This window comes from Anser anser (assembly GCF_964211835.1).
Source record: "Anser anser genome assembly, chromosome: 4".
Lineage (NCBI taxonomy): Eukaryota > Metazoa > Chordata > Aves > Anseriformes > Anatidae > Anser > Anser anser.
In genome coordinates this window covers 5,399,942-5,422,365 of record NC_139724.1, presented here as the reverse complement: position 1 = coordinate 5,422,365, position 22,424 = coordinate 5,399,942, and the positions used below count along the sequence as shown (strand labels likewise).

General features: G+C 43.2%; 1 protein-coding gene across 6 annotated transcripts in view; it reads right to left on the bottom strand.

The window, feature by feature from the left end:
- The window catches only part of DKK2 (dickkopf WNT signaling pathway inhibitor 2), a 151,272-nt gene that overhangs the window by 32,052 nt on the left and 96,796 nt on the right, over positions 1-22,424 (bottom strand). For 5 of the 6 annotated variants that reach the window (XM_083835569.1, XM_083835570.1, XM_083835571.1 and 2 more), the window contains one exon: positions 11,520-11,728. In XM_083835569.1, coding sequence (XP_083691695.1) covers positions 11,520-11,728 — 209 coding nt within the window. Of the gene's footprint in view, positions 1-11,519; positions 13,500-22,424 lie in introns of those variants that run through there. The other variant, XM_083835573.1, reaches the window with a different exon arrangement.

Sequence of the window (22,424 nt, the reverse complement as noted above, 5' to 3'; positions counted from 1 at the left end):
GGAGTGTTCGCATGGCATTTATGGGCAGCGTGAGCTTCTTTCTGTGGCCACATTTTTTTGGTGCATCTGCTGGGAAACGGTGCTGGAGGGAAGTGAGTTACACCACTTCTTTGGGTACTGAACTGTCACCGCTGCGGTCGCACCCCTCAGTGGACCTGAAAGCTATTCCTGAATGACTGAAGGTACCATCGTGTGGCTGTTATAGAGGATAAGCAGTCTGGTCTCCTTTTCCCCAACCTTGACCCATCTGTTCTGGCCCTTCAGCTGTAAAATAGCTGCGGAGCATCGCGGGTGAGAAACCACTTCAGTCCCACTGAAGTCAAGAGTGACACCACATCCCAGACCTGGAACTCACACGCTGCCATCGTACCTGCTCGTACAATGAACACTCTGGCTTCTATTTATCTAAAACCTTTATAACAAAGCCAAGACAGCGTTATCCTGCTCTTCATCTGTTTGGTCCTGTCGAAGGAGAATTCTGCGGGTAACTCACTGAGACAAGAGCCTGGAAGTGGATCCCCCCTCCAGTGCTGAATGGTATCTCGGCTAGCCTGTCCTGCCTGTGGTACATGCCTGTTCTGAAAAATGAAAGATTTTCACAGTGCTAATCCCCGTTACACAGGCAATCTGCAGCCCATTTGCTATTCCTTTTTGGCTTTATTTTTAACAGGGCCTTAAAACATATTTTTCCTTAAAATGACAACATTCTTTTCTGCCCTCTTTGTTCGTGGGGCTTTGTGTGCTCATAAACAGTTTAAGAGTTCCCTTCACACCTGCGATGCACATGTGTGCCTGTAATAAAGGCTCTCTTATCTATCCTGTGCTGATAACTTAAGAGGACAGTGTTCAAGAAAAGGCACCGTCCTTGCAACTGTGATAAGCAGAACCAAACCCAAACCTACAGCAGCGACAGTAAGGCCAGCGTGCCTGGGAAGGAGGGAACCTGACCCATGAAGGTCCTTAGAAATCTGTTTTTCAAGGTAGTAGGGGTGTCCTTGGTTTGGCACTCTGGTATTTAAACTCTCCGTAACCTGAGTTCATTGAAGTGCAGAAATAACAGAAATCCCCACTTGCATTTCAAATGAACATCTGCCTGTCAAGTATCTCCATGCATTAAGGTCTTTAAACTTTCTACAAATGTTTTTTAATGAAGCTATCCAGACTTCGATTCATTCAAAATCATGCTTCCCAGTTTGGAAAAATTAGGAAGAGAAGTGGGGAAAAGCTAATCCTGAAACTTTTGACTTTCGAATTCATTGTTCCAAATGCCCAAAGTTTCAGCACTCCTGCTAGTTGACCACCCTACGCTTCAAGTGAAATCCAAAGACAAAATCCGCTCTTGCACAGTCACTAACAATAATAATATTGCCTTTCAACTTGTGATTTCTCTCTGTCTACCACTGCTGTTTAGACAGTACTTACACCAAGATTTTCATATGCATATAGACAAACATATAGGCTAGGAAAGCCTGAGTTCCTGCATCTGAAATCCTTACAAAATTTGGACAACTTAGTACATTTTATATGTGTGTGCCATACCAAGAAGTAGAACCTCTTTTTTTTTTTCCCCACAAAACAGAAGAGGCACCTTCTTTCCCACTCAAATCAATTCCCTAGAGAAATGAAGGGATGGAGTCATCCTTATCCCTCCTCCTGGCCGAGAAGGAGAACTGAAGGAGTGGGAGCTGAGAAGCCGTGGGGAAGGCGAGCAGACCTGTGACCTCTGACCAGGCTCAAAGACGCACGGAAGAAGCCTGCATCATCCCAAGGTCTTGCTCCATCCTTCCTTGAGCTCCCTGGACTCCGTGTTGCTTATTTGGAAAATCGTGCCAACAATGCTTCCCAATTAACATAATCTGAGCTATGCTACAGCTATGCTGCTACTCAAAAACAGCTTGCTCAGAAAATGCCCCCTGGAGACTTGTTTACACAGTGTGGAGCAGATCGGCACGCATCAGACTTCCACGCCATGACTTCTCTTTTCGGCTGCCTTGTGGAGGTTACGCTCTGCTCCCGCTGCCCCGGCTTCAGAGCCGAGGTCTCAGAGGAAGGAAAACCCCAAGTCGGCCTAACCACAGGATGGTTTGGGATCTGCGAAGCTTTCCCAGTCCCTTTTAGCTTAAGCACTGGTACGAAGTCTGAGAGAAATTTCCCTCCACAGAGAAAAGCTTAATCTTCTGGTTAGACAACACCACACACTACAATTTGATACTTAATAAATTCTCTCAAAGCTATAATACAAGTATTCACTTGGTCACTTATCCTTTTAGCAATAAAAAACAACTGAGAGTGAAGTTCAGTTGCAATTTGTTGCAGCTGCTGTGGCAAGGACCCTCTTGGAAAGCAATTTCCAGAGGATTCTTCTTGTTAAAAAACCATTTCCTTCGCAAGGAGTGGGGTGTCTGGAAGATAGCAGTGGGGACAAAACCAAGCACAGAAGTTTACAAGCATTCCTGAAGAGCTTTTTAAAAACCCTGTATTTATTCAAACAATTACAAGAACATTTTATGCAGCTGAGCAGTTTAGCCTCTCCACCAAATACAGACTTCTAAGCCTAGCTTTTGATAGACATTTTTCCTCATTGCCCCTGAGAAGACACAGGCAGCAGCATTAACACTTGGCCCCACCACAGAGAAGGTGTGGACGAAGGATATGATCTCCTGGTTTCCCAGTCCTCCCATGGCTTCCAACATTTCCCTTCTGCAGCACTGACCCACACTTCCTCGCTCTTCCTGCCACAGAAACTGACTGAACTGCTTTGTTATGAATAATATATACAGCAAATTTAGCTTTGTTGGGAGTAACAGGGACTGAAAGGGTTTGGAGGAACAACTTCCAGTGGCACTGAGCAACCCCGTAGTGTTTAGCTCACACTTTATGGCGCACGGTCAGTTCTGTGGCCTAGGTGGTGTCATTATTGCTACCTGAGTGGATGAAACTGAACTTTCAGAATGAAACTGGACTGAAATCTCAGGATGACAAATCTGGTAGAACTTTCAGGCTATGCTAAATGCATGAAACAACTGATGTCTTCACATTTACTTGATGGTTCCCATCATCCCAGGCCATTAATGAGGTGATCTCCCCACAAAGAGAAGAAGAACGATGCCAGGCTGTTTATAAACACTCACAAATTTATCATCGGGTAACACACCAGCCTTCTCTAGTCTGTCAGATGGACACCCTGTTCACTGATGCAAACCCAGGATGGTAGCAGCTTTTTTCACCACCTTCCTGCTTCTTCAATTATTATTATCCCTTCATGTTTTTCACCATACCCTCCACCTACACATGAAAGCTGTATATTAATAATCTAATCACAATCTGTAACTCTTTCTTCGGTAAGGAATGCCATCGTCCTCTTCACCCCTAAACGAGGAGATGCTCATTTATCAGCTCCTGTCCCCCTCCATCCCTCCTAAAAAACGTCACGGGAGACCTGGTGTGAACAGGAAAGAAGTCCCCACCCAGCCCTCTTCCTACCCAGGAGAAGTGGGAGGTTTACAGCTCGGTCTCTGTGTGCTGGACAACCTAATGCCCCCCTATAGAGAGATACACAAAATTTTCTTTTTTATCATGGAAGAGATGAGCATCTCCCAAGCAAGGTCACCACGAACTGGAAGGGAGGCAGGCTCCGCTCTTTTGCTCTCAAGCCACAAGAGAAGAGACAGAAACACAGCAAGTTCTGCAGCCCGGACCTGTGCTAACCTTGCCAGCTGAGGCCAACAGAAACCCCATTTAGCCATTTTTTTACCCAGCTGCTGCTCAGGACACAAACTGTCTGCCAAGCCCAAAGCTCCTGCTTGCAGTTCTATGTCATGTTGGACAGAGGTTTTCCTCCTTTAAAATCTACGCTCTGTAAGAGCTCACCCTGAAGAGGGACCATATAAGCAAAAGCACTTTGTGTTATACTCTGCATGTACAAAGTCATGGTAAAAAAATTATGGAAAGCACCAGTAAATCTAGCCACCATAAGAGCAGGTGGAGGCTTCTTTCTAGCATCAGGAAGTCCCAGAGCTACTTTCATTAGTGACTTCAGAAAAAAACCCAAGATATTTGTGATGGCAGCCAAGACCCACTTAAACACAAGACCTAGATTTTGATGGCTCCCTCTGAGTTGACATGAATACTTGATACTGGCCACCAGAGCACTGGGGCTGTCCTCTGTGAAACGCTACAGTTTTGCTGTTTAAAAAATAAATAAATAGGAAGGGAGAAAGTCACACGAAAGCAAAAATGTTAAATACAAGATGGTAGCACATCTGACATTGCTTTTTTTTTTTTTTTTTGACACCATATGAACCTTTCTGATGCTTGTGAGAATGAACTGAACTAGGTTAACTCCAACGAGATTAGTCAGGCTTAACATTTTGCATTTCTGTGACTGGTTTTACATATGATTCTCGATCCCCTTTCCAGAGACCTTGTTTTATGCCAAAATGCCTCACTTCAGGATCTTTGCAGGCTGTCCTGAAGAGATGCACCATTTTCTGTATGCAAAAAATTACTATATGTTTACATCCAGTAAATCATTACTAAAAGCTACCATGCTCTGTGAATAAAGGCAAAATGAAGGAGCTTTTCCCTCATAAGATGCATTACTTTCAATGATTCAATGGCTAGTTATGAATGAGATTCCAAAAACAAAAGTTTCCTGCTACAACACAAACATATTCCGTTTGCAATTCCTTTCAAGAGATCTCCATTTTCGGCATTTAAGCCTTGGAGGGAAGAGGTCACAGTGACAGCAAGTCACTGCTTCGCTCAGCGCAAGCTGCCAAAACGCACAGACCGGAGCCCGGTCCTCCCATTCACTGGCCTGACGAGTACACTTTTAAAAGCATGCACAGCCTGGTTCACACTTACATGATGCACGGAGAATGAGGCAGAGGGCTTGCAGAGCAAAGCAACACCTCATTCCCGAGCATGTGCATAACAGTCCACCTTCGCTTGCTGCTAAAAACGCTAAAACAATGCCATTTGCAGTACATATGTGCAACATGCATGTCTCCAAGATTCATTACTGTGCATATGAAAATTCAATCATATCAAAGCTTAGCTTTAAGAAAGTCCCAAGGGGCTGAACTGTGTGCTTATGCACTTTGAGGGGGAAAAAAACAACAACCCTTAAACTTTTTTTTTCTTTTTTTTTCCTATTTTTTTTTTTTTGTAGAATTATTACAGTATTTTCCTTTAGTAAGAACAAAATAGCTGCTAAATGACTGAACTCCACATTCTCACTGCTTATATCCATCTATTTTCGTAACTCAGGTTCTGTTTCTGGGCAAACACAGATGTATAAATCATAGATGGAGTTAGAGTCAATCCCAAGAAAACTGTAACTTAAATGAACAAAACTCATTATTTTGTTTGAAAAATGCTGTGCTTTGGTCATTTAGCACAGCCATATGTATCATTTTATACTCTTTCTCACCTTACCTTTTGTAGCTCTTTCTAGAGCAGACGATTCCACAGTTTGGAAGACCTGCAAATTCACCTGTTTTCACTGCAATTTGAAAATTGCTTGGTTTTCATGAAGTTTTACATGAAAATAAATCTGCCCTTCATCAAAAACAGAAAAATTGTACTGAAGAAAAGTGATGGTTTGGGGACACATTGTCAGCATACATCCTATACTTGACCAAAAAAGAAGAGACGAATGTACATGTTCTCTAATGAAAATAAAGACTTTTGCAGGCAAAATTCATTTAAAACATACAAAGCCAACCTGATCTTAGGCAAAATTAATTTAAAAAAAAAAAAGATCTTCTTGGCTTTTGTATAGCCCTCGCACATCCATTAACGTAAAGCTCATAGAATTTGATTTCAACCTAAAGATACCAGAAATGCAACCTAAGACAGCTGAAATGCAAGGATTTTAAAAAAAATATATACTCAGTTTTCTAGCCTATTATCTAAATACACAAGGAGCATTACCGGTGGAGCAAAAGCAGAAAGGCAGTTTCTGTTTTTCTTCCCTGTTCTGAAGGATCACGGCAACCTCTTCTCCTTAGATCTGTCACAAACGTCCAGGGACTGTAGCGCAGGCACCGTGCCACGGAGCTCCCCGGCAGGGGGCTTCTGCAAGCCCAGGTGGGAAGGGAAGGTCTCTGCCTTGAAGCAGAGTTCTCCAAATCATCGCTTTCACATATGTAAAAAAGGATTGTTAGGATATACTTAAAAAAAAAAAAAAATCCCAGAAAGACAAAACCGAAGAGGAAAGCCATGCACGCAAAACAAACAGAAGCAGGAGCTTTATGGGACTCCTCCTTTGCGGAGTTAAATTCCTCCTGAATGACATTTCCAGGGTGAGGCATTTGTAAGTACAACTGTAAAAGGACCAAGGCTCAACTGACAAACCATGAGATATGAAGTGCTTGCAAGACGCATCCGGTGTTGAGATAATTAAAATCAAAATTAAACTTGAGCTCTACTTGCATCTGTGAAGCATCAGTTAATCAAACATAATGAGTTAATCAGACTCATTTTTCTGAGGGCAAAACGTAATCATGCATCATCTTTTGTCTTGTCCTTAGACTCCGACAGACACTAACTTTTCCTAAGTATTTGCACACCCGATAGCACATCAGGGTCCTGGACATTTTCTAGGCATTGCTGCAACTTTAATAGGAAAGAGTCCTAGTAAAGCCACTTTATAGGAGCTTTTACTCTATTTTAAGAAGTCAAACAGTAATAACAAAGTAATGGGGACTCCAAGCATGACCCGGGAAGGAGATAATACCCTGCATCCTATATTTTTGCAATCCAGAGACAAGCCACTCAACTATTTAGCAAGACTGCTGCCAGTAAACCAGTGTCTCCCAGATTCCTAACAGAAAAGAAAAAGAAAAAAAAAAAGAGCAAAGAATACATTTTCTGGTGACCTCTGCAGATTTAGCAATCCTGAGCTTTTTTGGGTTCTGTTTTATTTTTTCATTTATTTATGTTTTAAACTGTTGCTGGATGTAACTTCTAGGTATTGTAATTAATTTATTTTTAATCCAGTGGAGAAATAATTCATACTGTCTTGGTTTCTAGCTATTCAAGATATTGCGGTTACATTTTTGGTGTCTTTGGTACATTTTACTGTAACATTCTCAGGGCGCTGCAGTCAATTACTAAATCTCATGCTGTTTTACTTGCTCCAAAGCATCATCCAAGCATTTTCTAGCAAGTTTTTGTGGGTAACTATGTCCTGTTTGAGAAACACATGCGTGTCCACACGCTGATAGGTATGAGATCAGCGTCAATGCAGACATTTTGATTAATGCCTTTTCGGTTTGGTTTCTGTGGGCTCAAGGCTCCTGGCTCAAGCTGGGATAGAGTAAAAAAAAAACAACAACAACAACAACAAACCTACATTTTAAAAATTAAACCAAGTGCATTTGAAACGCAAAGGCTTAGCTGGTATCTATCATGCCTCCACAGTGTTATAACCTGCCCGAGCTTTCCGCTCCTCTCTCCCTGCTCCAAACGTGCTCTCTCTCTCTCTCGGGCACCCCACGGTCGTGCCAGGCCCCCCTCACAGCCGTCCTGCTTCTCCCCTTCGCTGCTGCTGCTCCCGCTGTGAGCGTGGGGGAAGTGGGAGGGACGGTCCCAGCGGGAAGCACAAACCCAGCGAGCTGCTCAGCGGCAAGGGGAACGAGAGAGATGACTTGCTGGGGAAAAAGAGCCAAAAGAACAGCTTTTAGCTGGGCCTTGGGAAGGGCAGAAGGGCAGAGAGCCTGCAGATGGAAGAGGGAAGGTGGCTGGAAGGAAAGCCTGGTAGCTCTCTTCCTACCAAATCACTGAAGGCTGCTGAGCGCGAGGGAGTGCGAACCCCAGCACTGATGCAGGCCGCGGAGGACAGGGTGGACTACAACCCGGAGGCAAGAAATCAAGAAGTTGGTGACGTGAATCAAAGGAGCTGAGGAGCCTTTCACGCAGAAACCTATGAACGGCAGTGACCGTCGATCCCAGCTGCGACACGTGGGAATTTCTCTTTCACATTGTGTCCCGAGGACGCAGGAGAGCTTGCCCTAACGCAGCAGAAGCTGTGCCTAACATGCAGTAAATTAACACACCATTGTTGCTGATCTGGCCTTGTTATTTATGGCTCTGTTCACTGCCTTTTATTTAATTAGAGAGATGATATATCCGAAACAATTTTCTAGAGGGGCTAACTACTGAAATATTAGCTGTTCCTGGAAGCCGCCCCTCTAAATCAAGCTTTGAAAGGAAATTGGTGGCAGACAGTATACGGTGCTGACCCCCCTGAAAAGTAACAGTACAACATGCACTGTACGATCCTATTTCTGAGCATATTTTTCCCCTGTGCAAAGGCTGTAGACACTTTGTGATTCCCTGTGAAAATCGGAAAACATTAACAGTTTGCGGAAAGGGGAAAACAGGAGTGATGGTGAAGAACAGCAAAGACAGTGAAATCTCACCGATTTAGCACGTCAGTGCTTCTCATTCTCTGCTGATCCAAGGTAGTAAAGGGAATAAGAACAGAAAATAAATAATATTCCTCAGAAAGACATAAAAATGCAAGTCTTACTAAAACCCACACTTGCCCTGCTGGTCCCTCCAGCAAGCCAAATCAGCTTGCTTCGCTCCCGCAAGTATTTTCATTAATTTGAACTGGAACTTTGCCTGACAAAGGAGCGCAGGATCTTCCTTTTCTGGGCAGAAGCACTGTAACCACCAGCTGAAATACATCAACACTCCAGATAAGCCATGAACTATTGTATCCGTTGATTTATTGCTGATTAAAGACTCCCAAGTTGCTCCTAGTCCTACAAATTAACGTAATTGAAAATGTTGCATTAACGTATTAAAGAAACACTTCGAAAGCGTGTTAGTCTACCAAACTAAATAAGTAAACAGATTGCTGGCTGATGATCCTCTGGTCCTCACAGCAGTTTCGGTGAGAGTCCTCTGATTCCCACCGCAGGTATCAGCAGAGAGCTCAATGCACACCTCAGAGCTGTCACAACAGCCCTTGCAAAATTCTATTAACTTGCCTTTAAGCTGCATGTCCCCGGTCCTTAATAAAATTATTTCCTAGTTGTACAAGGCACTCAACTCACTATTTCATGGTACCGCGATAGGAAAAGTACTTCCATTTTTGACATTTTATAAATTCCATTAATGCAAAAGATTGTTTTTGAAAGAAAAGCACAGGCAGCTCTACTCTTGACAAATGGCAATACAAAACTTCAACACAAAGTCCCATCACCTTAACAAATCAAGAACTAACCTAATAAGAGAGCAACTTATAAAAATTATCACAATGTCTTGTCTTAAGCGGTTGAAACCACTTGTGACACCACTGTAAAAAACGCAGCGGCTTACCAACCCTGCAACTGGAAGCATCGCCAAAGATAAAGTCTTGTCACAAAAGTAACTACTTTCTTTTTTCCTTCTTTTTACTGCAATTCTGTGTTAACTATTTTGCTTCAGGTTTAGGGTCAAAAATAATATCTACAATTATTGCTAGTGAATCTGAGTCATTTTCCTGGTGCACACTGGTGTAAGACCACGCAGCACAGAGAGAGGGGAACCAGCACTGACAGCCCTTGACAGGAGGTGAGACTTCTGATCCTTCAGGGGGTTTGCTCAAGGGGGGATGGCAGAAAGAGGCTCCCACAGGTGAAATCATGGCAAGTGCTACAAACAGGATGTCCTACCATGCATGCCAACTCTTCTACCATTACAGAAACTTGCAGTTTTGTCTCTGACTTGTGAGTTCATGCCGGTAACTAGAAATCCACTGCAAACAACTCAGATGGGCAAGCTAGGGTCAAATCTTGCAAATGCCACTCATGGGCAGTGCAACCTGTTTTCCAGGAACTTGGTAAGTTATACTCAATCGTCCTCATCATTGTGCCGAATACACACGGAGGGAAGAAGGATGTTGTACACAGGGAAAGGTGGCAAGACCTCTCCAAAAGGCAAAAAGTACCTATCGTGCCTGGGGCTGTACAGCACAGCCCCACAGCGACCTGCACAGAAACTCATGGAACAGATAACGCTCAGCGGGAAAACGGGTCCTACACGCCGACTTGTTGTGAATACACAGAAAACAAAAGAAAACCCAAGGAGAACATACAATAAAGTGTACCATGCTCCTGTATTTCCTCAAGGTGATTTAGCATAATAATTATTACAACGTGCACTAAGAAAGTACGCAGTACTTTAGTAACATGAAACTTCAGCGCAGCATCTGTTACTAAACTTTGCTCAGAGGTAAGGAGAGGCGACCAAATTCTGGGTGAATTATAAAACAATTGAGTGGCTAGGGAAAAGAAAACTTGGAGAAGTTTAAAAACAAATTTCTCACACGCAAGCCCCAAAACTACCACTACTGTAACTATGCCTGCACACAAAACCAAATGATAACATTCAATTATTAGGAAGCTGATGTGAAGCACTGTAATGAATTTAGGGGATTGCATGAATTTGCAGCTTCTCTGCTACTTTAAGGAAAATGTAGGCAAGACAGAGACCCTTAAGGCACCGAGTATTTTGCCTTTTTAGTGCTGAATGTTGGCAGCTCCCTTGCTGCTAACACTGTTTGTCGCTTATGAAAAGCAGCTGTATTTTGAGGTACCAATAATACCCGATAGTAAGTAGTCTATATTTTCTGAAGTAGCCTACCTCCTTCAAGAGCAACATTCATACCATCCAAGTTGAGGCTTGATAGAGAATTGGAGGACTGATGGCTTAAAATACTGCTTTATAGGTTACCACAAATAGAGATGAAAGAACATTTCCTATCAGACTTCCAAATTTCAAAGCAGGCTAAAGAGAAAAGAAGCCTCCGTAGTTCACAAGCATGTTAGGGTCTCTTTTTCATAAAGTTCCCATAACCTTTTATTTTCTCCTTACACTCAGACTTCACATTCAGGGCTGTTACTCGCTGCTTATCTCATCTGGATATAAACGCACAAAACTTCTAAAACCACTGGAGCGTATTCGAGACGAGAAACCCGGAATTTATTTTCTGTCATATTAAGCAAATGAATATGCCCTAAACTATACCACCGGGACAGCATGACTTTTCATTCTCACTATGGAGAAAGACATCAGAGATTAACTTGCTAGGAGGGATTTTTAAAAGTAAATTTCTTTTGCCACTGGAAACGCCATGTCCACTTAATGGTCAAATTTTCCTCACCTATTCGAATTCAATTTATTCAGTGTCTTAGAGTTAACAAGGAATTTCTTCCTTTACTTCCAGCAACCCTTTGAAGGATCCAAACAAAGAAATACTGAGGATGATTTTCTTTAGATTACTCTTTTTTTCATCAGTTACTGATCCTACAGAGAAAAACTAAAGGTTTTAAACCTTCCAACTACCACTTGCAAAGTCCCCAATGCCTCTTTTGAGATGACCTTGTCCCAGACAACCCGGATGAAGTAAATTAATCAACGTAATACAGTAAAACTTTGAAAGCAACATGAGAGGGGACTAGCAACTCTTTGCATATAGCACGCAGACGGACAGACACTCGAGCAATGAAGTGATGTCCTACCTCTCCTTGCCGGTGATAGTGTTTGGGAGGTTTTCTCATCTGCTCTAGCATTTTGCCCTTCTTACTGCTAGCAAGCGTCAGTCCCTGGTGGATGCCTGTGGATCTGTTGGTTGCCTGAGTTGGAGCCTCCCCCATCAGGGTGGACTTGATGGAGTTCACCTTGGCGCTGGAGCTGTCTAGCTGGGAGCTCTCCACGATCAGGACCGCGGCTAGTAAGAGGAGACAGCAGGAGCACTTATTCCACATCAGCATGATCATCTCCCCTCCCCCCAAAAGGATTATCTTTCTTTTTCTTTCTTTCTTTTTTTTTTTTTTTTTTTTAAGGCAAAGTAAAAGAAAAGAGAGGCATAAAAAGGTTCGAAAAAATATCTCTCACAGCTGTTAATAAGGCAACGGGTTTCAAAGCCACACACTCAGGGAACTGCTGTTCTGAGAGAGAGGGGAGAAAAGCAATAAAAAAAAAAAAAAGACTCCCCTAGGAGGAAAAAAAAAAAAAAAAACGTGTCAAGTCTATAGGCACTGAGCATCTATCGGGTCTGTGAAGTGGTGGCTTTTTCCTCCGGGTTCTTGAGAAGTCCAGGCAATTCTTTAGTGACAGCGAGCAACAAGCTGTGAGGCAACTGCACCCGGGCAGCTCCCGCCAGCGCAGCCACCAGCACGTTTGCTCCAGCTTCAGAGGCAGAGCGAGCGAGTGACTTCCCCCTCTCCTCCTCTCTCGCCGCACAAGCCAGCAGAGAGGAAACTCAAACCAGATCCAATCCGAGCAGCACCGGCAGAAGCTGGGCTTCGTTTTCTTTCACTCTCTCTCTCTCCCCCTCTCTTTACTTTTTATTCCCCTCCTCCTTTTTTCTGTCTTTTGCCTCAGCCTCTGCAAACAGCGGGAGCGAAAGCGCATGGTCTCCTCCTTCTCCTCCTCCTCCTCCTCCTCCTCCAGCCCGACCGCTGTGGGACGAGGGGCTTGGGGCAGGCAGGGGACCCCGGGGCAGGCAGCAGACCCCTGGGGCTGGCCCCCACCCACGGCAGGGCCACGGGGCTGGGGGCAGGCAGGCAGGCGCCCACGCTGCCCAGCGCTCCCCTCGTACCCATGGGGGGCTCTGGCAACTGCTCGCTGCCCCCTGGATTTTTATAGCCACCCACAGCTCCTTTCCTTCCCTCCGCCCCCAGCCCGGGGGGGGGCACCCTCCTCATCCCCCCCAGCTCCCACCTCAGCCTGGCGGGGAGCTGGGGCCTGTAGGGCCACGCAGAGCCCCGGACACACATGTGCAGCCCACAGATGCTTGGGTACCCAGCTGGCTTCTGCCCGGGATCCCCAGATTTCACCAGCCCTGCAGCACCTCGAAAGCCTGCTGCTGGCGGGCAAGCCCTGCCAGAGCTGGTGGCCGACCCCCAGGCCCCATCGCCTGGGTGGCTGTCACACCGAGCCACCCACAGCCCCCTCGCTGCTGCCGGACACGGCACCGCCCTGCACCTTCACAACATCTTCGGCACAGGCACGCACCCACACATCCGACTGCTCGTGAAACACAGAGGTGCTGCTGGCAGCACGCACGCTCAGAGGCACTTCTATCTTGTGCCACAGCACCAAAACCACCTGATTTTAAGAAAAGAAAGGCAACGGACACAGAGGGCAAAACCAGCAGAACGGGGGTAAACCCAGCTCTCAGTTCTTCCATTACCTGCCAAAGCGTCGGCGCACAGGGCGCACCACGGGGCAGCCTTGTCCAGTGGCAGGGTAGCCACAAGCCCGTGTCCTTCCCCGGGCTGTGCAGAGCAGCCAGCCCTAACCCTAGGGCCTGCGTTACACCACACAGGGCATCTTCTATGGAGCAGATTAGCATGAAACATCATCCACAGCTCAAACCTTGGACTTGTGCAAACCGATTTCTTTCCATCTCACAGGGAAGATTTATTTTTTTTTTAGCATCTTTCTTATCATCCGTTATTTTAGGAGATTATAACTTTTTTTTTTTTTTAAATAGCAATTAAAACGACATACCAGTCCCCAGCACTGGATTTTAAATTGTTCTATAGAGTATGACACTTGCTCTCACTCATGTATCAGATGAGCTCACCTTTAATGGTTATGAAGTTAGAAACAATTTTATTAGAGCCTTGATTTCTGAAAAAAATGTAAATTTCTGAGATTAAATTTCACTTTTTCCTGTACTCATATTTGCAAGGAGTAAGAAGTGACAACTAACTAAATAAAATTATAGCATTTGTCTTCTTCACAGCCATTTCCTTTTTCCATCTTTATGCAGCCTTCAGCAAATTAAAATTCTGTCTTCATCTCTAATAATTCCTGACAACATCCTGTAAGGGAATGTTTCTAGAAGTTCAGAAAGCAATTTGCAATCACACAAGACAGCAATAAAAGCCAGTCCTTTCTGATTGTTTTTGACTTGGCCTTTGACACCTAGCCCTCCCTGTGTTTCACCCCCGCCAAGCCCCAAAGCCAGCGCAAACCGCTAGCAGGGCCGCAGGAAAAGCTCCAGCAGATAATTTCACTGAGAGTTGGCCGTGATCCACACAACCACCATGCGCACGCAATCTGCAAAAGCGCATCCACAGAGCAACACCCAACCCACGCGGACGTACGTGAGCTGCCTACACACACGTGCATCCACCCACCCGCTCAGGCAGGCTCACGCCGAGATGGAGAGACACAAACTGGTGACAGCTCCCTGATTACTAATCAATCCTGAATTTCCTCTTACTGTTATCACTGAGTGCCAGAGCCACATTTTGTGTTTTGCTGGGGATAGCACAAGCTGTAATTCACATCTCTTCCTGGCATTCTCTGTACGTGTCACAACGGAGCCTTAGTGTTGACCTGTCCTGCTTCACGGCTGGTAACAAATTCACAAAAATACAGCATCCGCAGGTTTTGCTTTGTTATGGGCTGCGGGACCACACATTGTATTGGTATTTTGGCTGTGATGGATGCTCTTTTAAAAAAAATAATAAGAAAAATAAAAAAATCCACCCGTGTTTCTTTTACAGAGGAAGCAACGGAAATATGTAAGTCAGCAATGGAGTACTGACCACCAAAGTCGCCTTGACTAAGGCAGGATTACAAAGAGAATAAAATAAGCTGATGAGACACACAAAGAGAATCCATGACAATAAAAAACACAATATGATGACCTCATGCGAGTATCATTCAGCTCTTCTTGAAATAAATGGACATGTGTGGTATTAAAAAGAGCCACGCAGCACCTAAAAGGACCAGACTGTAAGCGTACTGTGTCTAAATTAAAGATAATATCTATTAGTAACTTATTAACATTACTTAATAAACATAAATAGCAAACTGCATCCCAAATCCCTTGACATAAATCAGAAAGTCCCCAAAAAACCATGCCCTACAGAAATTTGAAGAAAATGGGGTAGGAATTATCACATGTTTTCAGATATTTAAAAGCAGATAGCCAAACTCATTCCTTCAATCAGTCTGGATTCAGCTAAGGATGAAGTTAATCAGTCAGGGGGGCCCTTCCCTTCCCTGATGGTAACTACAATTCATGTTCGTTACCACCGTTCTTGTGTGGTAAGGATAGATAGTACTCACAGAGAAACAAGATATTTGCTTTTTTTTTTATTATTATTACTATTTTTTACTTTTAATCAGCATTTAGCCCATGCTTCAAACTGGTCAAATTCATCCTTTCAGACTTAGCTGTTTATTTCTTACGCTCCTCATTGCCTCAGTCGTGTCCTTTAACAACAGAATTACTTCACAATATCTACTCAAATAAAATGGTATGGAGGCAAAAATATGAAGAAGCATCCCTGTTTTCCAGATTTATGACTACTATGTGCTATGACGTAGAATTTCAGAGATATGAACAACTTCTAAACCACGTTAAGTGCCAAATGGGATCTACCAGAGGAAGCACCTACAGAACCCAGTGGTTGCTGAGGGCATGAAGCAGAGGCTGACCTGCTACTGAAGATCAGGCAGAAAGAGTGTTTGCCGCTAAGTTTGGGTGCCCGTTTTGGAGCAGCTAAGGCCCATGTATGCGTATGCATGTGGTTGGTCAAACACTTCTGAGCAATGCAGTCTTTTGCCCCAAACAGAAGAAGCATTACCCCAAACCTGCAGTCAGCACCAAATGCTACGAGACACACGGGGTGGCCACTAGAAGTCTCTAAGTGCCGTACTGCAGAGGCCAAACCTGCCCTGAGCACGTGGCCGTGAGCCCTCCTGGACTTCTTGTCCCTGACTCCCTTAACACGAACACGCAGTGGGACTGCCAGCTGCAAACGTTGAGAGCTCCCACGCTGAGCCTGGTTAAAATAACGGTTACCAGTAATGAGTAAGATGTATCGAAGTATGCAACTATGCCTTCGTATCTCTTTTCAGATAAATTAACGTGCTTTGTACAAGAAAAGGAGGTTTGCCTTTTGTCTTATTTGCTTCCATAAAGAGGAGAGACACAAAAAAGCTTGTATTTATAGCCAAAATAGACACTCATACCCTGAAAAAATGTTGGAGGTTTAAGTGCTCTAAACACATTTCTGATTTACAAATGCTTTGGTGTTTAATCAAACTTAAAAATTTAATGGAAAGAGTTGAGTGGCCTTAAACAAACAAAGATTTTCATATAGTTCTTCCAGTTTCACCACTTACTCTTGCCAAAATCAAAAACAGCCAAAAAAAAGTACTTCCATGTGTTCATATTTTCATTGAGAATTATCAAAATTTTAATTGATTTTCTGCTAAACATTTTTCTGTATGAAGTTGTGTCCTCCCCTTTATATTTTGTCCAGGAAGTTCAACTAGATCCATTGCAGCCTTTTTTTCATTTTTTTCCCCCATGTTTTTTGGGAGGCAGAAGAGGGGATTTCATGTGGGTGGGAAAGACATGGAAAAGATGAGTAACCTTTTTTTTTTTTTCTTTTTTCCTCTCTATTTTTTTTTCCTTTTTCCTCTGAAACTTTTATTTAAAAGGAATTGCTTGGAAAAAAAAAATCTAGCAGAAATGAAGATAAAAGCAAGAAATAAATGAACATAAGAAATTAATATATTCAATTTAAGGACAAAACCAAAATACAATAAAATGAGGAGATCCTTTACCAGACCTCCTCCAAAGGGCCAAAATTGTACAGTGTAATTGCAAACTATTAGAAGCCAGATTATAATCCTGCGTACTTTACAGCAACTATATTTTAAGCCACTTGACTTCAATTGAACTGGTTTTGATTTATACCAGCCTTAGTTCAGCCCAACGTCCTATGTTTTCCTTTCCGTTAAATAAACAAAATTACCTGTTCCTCAAATTAAATCTGGTTTTAATTCTATATAAAGCATTTTGGGATACTTGTTGTATGAAAGACATTCTCTAACATAGAGGTGTATTGTTTTTTGTTATTATTTTTTAGGTTCACCAGCTGCACTGAATTTCCATTGCCCCTTACAGCAACTCTCACAGCTTGGATATGGCCAAATCTCCTTTAGCACTGCCCCTGGGGCCTACTCTGTGCTTTATTTAATTTCTTACTAAAAAAAAAAAAATGCTATCAGGGCTATCAAGCAATAGCTAGTTTTTCTAAGACTGTAGCTCAACAGTACATCATTTCATTTTAAAAAGCACATTTAAGGAGTTCCTTCCTCCCCTGTGTCCTCATCTCTCTGTGGGGTTCCATTTTTGGTTGGCCTCTTTCTTTTTTTCACCGCCTTTGTACTCAGCACACAAGCAAACCCCAGAAGAGCTTCCTTCTTCCCCACAGAGAAGGCTTCGCACTGTGATGCTTCACACGGAGGCAAGAGGGTGCAGGAACTGGGTTTCGGGTGGGGACAAAGGGCGAGGGGAGCCCCCGCTGCGGCATTTCCACCGAACGCCTCATGTGCTGGGACTGCAGTCCCAGAAAAGTGCCCAGAGGACATGTTGGAGTGTGCAATACCCAAAAGCACGACAAATGATTGTCAGCTCCGTAAGTCCATGTTAATGCAGTCTATGGCCACCACGAAGCCCTTCTTCACAGGTGATAATTCCATATTAGCAACAGGGGAACCACTCTGTAGAGCTTAAGCCATGTTTCCACCAGCATTTTAAGGCCAGGGTGAGATCTGCTGCCTTGAGAGCCGGCCTGCTCCTCACCCTGATCCTTCCAGATGGAGGACACAAGAAAGCTCAGCCAGCCCATATGTGGCAGAGCCCTTTCAGCCCACCATGCAGCCCTCTCTCCCTCCTTGGCAGCCCACGTGGGCATCAGCATCAGGAGCCACAGCCAAAAGTGCCAAGGAGCCCCTTTTGCAGCCATTGGGATAGGCCGCGAGGCGGCTGAAGCTCTTCCTCCTCCTCCTCAGCCTTCATCCCCAAGCACTGCACCGCAGCACGCGCTACCAGCATGGTTTGCGGGCAACGTAGCGAGGTGCTGGCAGCAGCAGCACGGCCGCAGCATCGCTCCTCGCTGGGCTGCCGCCACAAACAAGCCCCAGCAGGGGTTTGACACCGCTTTCAGAGCATCCCAGCACTGACGTCTCGACCGCCTAGCCCAGCCACATCAAGAGGCCCCAGCTCACCTCTCCCTCTAAAGGTTACCGTCTCCCCAAAACCGTCAGCGAGTGCGACCACTTGTGCAAGAGCTGCCTGGCCCGGCTGAGCCGCAGCGGGCGGCCCCAGCTGCAGCCGGAGCAGGAGGCACGACCACAGCCCGGAGAGAGGCAGGCTCGCAGCGTGCAGCCCCGGTCACGGAAACAGGGACAAATATCACCGCCTTTGATTCTTGCTTTTTTGGGTCTGATTCCTAATGCCATGCTCGTCATGCGCAGGAAGGCGAATGATGCCATAAAACTGTTTTGAAATCCATATTTATGATTTTTTCTCCTGCTGATTCTTTTTTTCCAAAAAGATGAGTACTGAATGTTATTGTTATTCCTCGTAAATAACTCCTTTTCTTGATTAAAACAGTCCAGGACAGTGTCACAGTTAATTAATGACACAGCGTGTGACTGGCTCGGTCACTGCCGGTTCAGGATTTCAATCAGCCCCTCTGATGACCATTAACCCTTCGGAGGGGGAATCACCAATTTCTTGAGAGGATGACAAAAGCAGAGGGAAACAAATCCCAGACCACCAAAAATAAAAACTATTGACCAGCATTGCCAAACACAATAACCAGTCGATTACAATTATTTTAAGCTATTCGATTATTTTCTCCAAAAACTCTTCAATGCGTCACTGCACTGAACTCCGTCTGACCACGCTTCCGAAGCAGCAGGTGTTTTGGCACCAAGCAGAGGGAAGGAGGCACTGTCCACACGGAAAGGTTTCAGTAAAGCTGCAAAAGATGTGGGCCTCATGCATGCGGAGCAGCAGCGGTCAGACTCTGGACCCAGCACGACACACCACAATGCAAACAGCACCGGCCGTGCTCAGCACGTGGTTTTCCAGAGGATCACGACGCACAAACAGAAGCACGAATTTGTGGTAGCCCAGAAAGATGGTTGTCTTGATATGGAAATAGCTGAAATTTCAGCGTCCCTCCCCGCAGCTGCATATGTTGGAAAGTTGTTAAAACAAAAATACTTATAATTAGCAATTCTACATACACCCATTTTCTTTGCAATATTCTTGGCAATATTGGAGCCAAATTACTCAAACTTTCCGAAGAAAAATAACTGTAAGGAAAATTCCCTTCTCAGGAATGAAGGCAGCAGAAAATTTTGAGGTCAAAAAGGGAATTAGAATGGAAATCATTGTGCAACCTTAGCTATAATAAGTACTGAGAAAGCTGATTGCTATTTATTATGTTTATCTCGTGCTTTCTGATAAATGCAGTCACATCTGAGGACACTCTGTCAAGCATATAAAACAGCAGTTGTAAACATATTGCTTTGGCTTGCAAACCTGACTTAAGCAAATGCTTCTGGAGCTAGGACATTGTATCTACAGGGTGTAAAAAAAATCTCACTTTCAGAAAAAGAGTAGACTCTGCTTTGCCTAAAAGTGAGATGGGGAAGGTTGCATACTTCTCTGTATGATTGCTCAGTTTTACTCCTTGTCTTTATTTAAGAAAACTACTCAAAGACAAAGAGAAAAGTCTTCCAGAACATACTCCTGCAAGTTTTTTCTAGTATGTTGCCATAGAATGAGGAGATAACATGATACATCAAAAAATCCTTAGTCACAATACAAAAATTTAAGCTGAATGTTCAGTTCATTAAATAGAGTCAAAATCAATCCTGCTAGCAGCCTAATATTACTCTACTTGATAAAATAAGAGTCTGGTATTGATCACTTTTGAAGTGTCTCTCCAACTGGGTTGTGTTCTCTGAAAAAAAAATGTAGACTTTAAAAACAATTGTCCTAAATAAGGGATGTCCCATTTCTCTTCTTAATGAAATAATGTTCTAAAGGTCATTTCTGATCAATGTAATCCTTTTATCCTCACATGTATACAATAATCAACAATATATAAAAAAAAAAGTCTAAACAGTAAGTAACTTTGAAAAAAATATTTGAAGCATTTGATATTTGCAAGTGGGTTTCATTTCTTGGGTTATTTTTTTCTCTGTGATTTGTTTCAATTGAAACAGTTTTTCCATTGAAATGCTGACATAAAGGCTGCTTTCTGATCACCTATAAAGGTGTGCTTTCCAGGGGATGTGATGGTTGGTGTGAAGAAAAATAACATTCTATATGCAATTTTCCCAAAAGTGGGAAAAGAGCAAAAAAGTATCCCACTCATTCATGGCAGACAAAACGAACTTCGAAACAGTGTCAAAGACAACCCATCTCTTTGCTCTGCCTGTTGTTGAAAGTGGACAGAAAAAAAAGAAGTCCAATCCATACTGGTTTTATGGTGCTGCATATAAGGCTGGCAAATAAAATAGCAGCAAAGTCAAGAATTATGGCACTATCTTTTTCTACATATAATCTTCTGAGAGGGCAAAATTAGGATAGCCATTCAATGGGCTATGCAGACTGCATTCCTAGCCAGTTGCACAAGTGATGGAGAGCAACTGTGAAGCTCAGTAGCTACAGATAAGAAGAATGTGTTGCAGTTTTTCTCTTGCACATGCGTTTATTCTCCGTTTTCTGGTTTCAGTGGTTTTCCCACTTTTCTCTCAGCACAAGGAGAAGACAAAAATGATCTGAAGGGGAAGGAAGGAGATCCTATTCTCTTTGGTGTACGGCCAAGTGCGATAGAGAGAAGGGACCCTGCTTCACTGCTCGAAACACAAATACCCCAGGGAGCATCTAAATTTATTCCCACTCTGGTGTTTGGTAATTCAAAGACAATAACTATGTAAACCTCAGCCTAAGCTTCCATCCCAAAGCTTGGCTCTTCCTAGCGCTGTGCTCCAGGGCCTGCTGCGGCCCAGATTCTTCCTGCCGAAAGAGTTAATGGGACTTTTTTGCCAGCCTTACTCAGCAGATAACTCCTCCGAGTCTTACTGGAAGAATTTAGCACCCGAACCTCAGGCAGTGACTCGAAGACCCCTGCCAAAGGAACTTCTGGTTAAAGTCCATGGACACTGATGGAGTTACAAGAGAAACAGAACTGGTCCTTTGCCTTTTTTGCTGGTATCCACAATAGGCAGCTCTATTTTTCTGCATAACAAGTACCAGAATACTGAGCGTATTAGCTGCCAAGAAATGCAGAACAAACAGACTTACATGTTTTTCCCTTTATTTCCATCATCTGACCTTTGCTTTTTATGTCTTAGGAGCAAGCTGCAACTTTATTTACATGTTATAATCTAGATGAAATGCTAGTTTGTGTGTAGCAAACTATGTGGACTTTGATCTTGGAATTTGATTTTCCTTTTTTTTTTTTTTTATTTTCTTTTCAAAGAAAAACACAATGAATTGATGGAAACTCTGAAATGTTAGGTTTTAGGATGACTCTCATTTCATATTTCTGATTCCTTCAGCCCAGGCTAGACCTTTTTAGGTTCCCTAGGGGCTTGAACCATTAGTTCATAGTTCACCATATTAACTTGCATCCTGACATAATAGGTACTGAAATGGCTCATATTGCCCAATTCAATAATGATTTTGAATCCCTGTAGAAACATTTCACTGCAAGAAAAGGTGTTATTATCCACCTCAGAATTGTGTAAAGTACCAAGTAATTAGAGAACGAATGGTTAATGATTAGAACAGAAGAACTCACATGATGAGAAACAGAGCAAAAATTAATAGGGAAAGGGAAAAGGTGCAAGTAGAATCAAGAGGAAGAAGTAAATGAGATAATAATCTAGGGATTTTTATGGATATTTTATAATAGGTTTTAGTACCCCAAGATTTCAAACCTGCAGCTTACTACAATGACTTTTTTCTTCATTCATCACACTGATGAATTTTGAACATTTCATTTTCATTTTAAAAACTCAAATTTTAAATTTCTAGGTATCTGCTTAGGCTTGGCTCTGACTGCCTATGTACAAAGAATACCTCACTTCTTTTATCCCGTGCCTTATGTCTGGCCAACACTATCTTCCTAATTTTACAATAAAAATTAGTTGCTGCCTTGCTAGGATGGATGTTCTTAATTTTTCTTGGTGAGGGATTTTCACAAAACAGCAATAAATAGTCTACAACACTGAATAGGGAGGAGGTGATGAAGAAAGAAAAATAAAGTGCTAGTTTCTACATACAGTTTCTTATTAAACCAAGGCATCATTTCTGATGTTAATTTTCTAATTTGATATAAATGTAATGAAAAAAAAATTATATCCACGTCTCCATGTATCACAAGCATACTCTTGTGATAAAACCCATACTACTTTACCTAAAACTCTGAGCGAGAGAAGGTCCTTCATGGGGATTCTATAAGCAAAGTGAAATTAATACGGATTTACTGTTACTATATCTGTATTATTTTTAGCAGATGTACTTAAAAGATCTTCACATCTTTTCTGTTATCTCTGTCTGCACTGGTTTACAGATG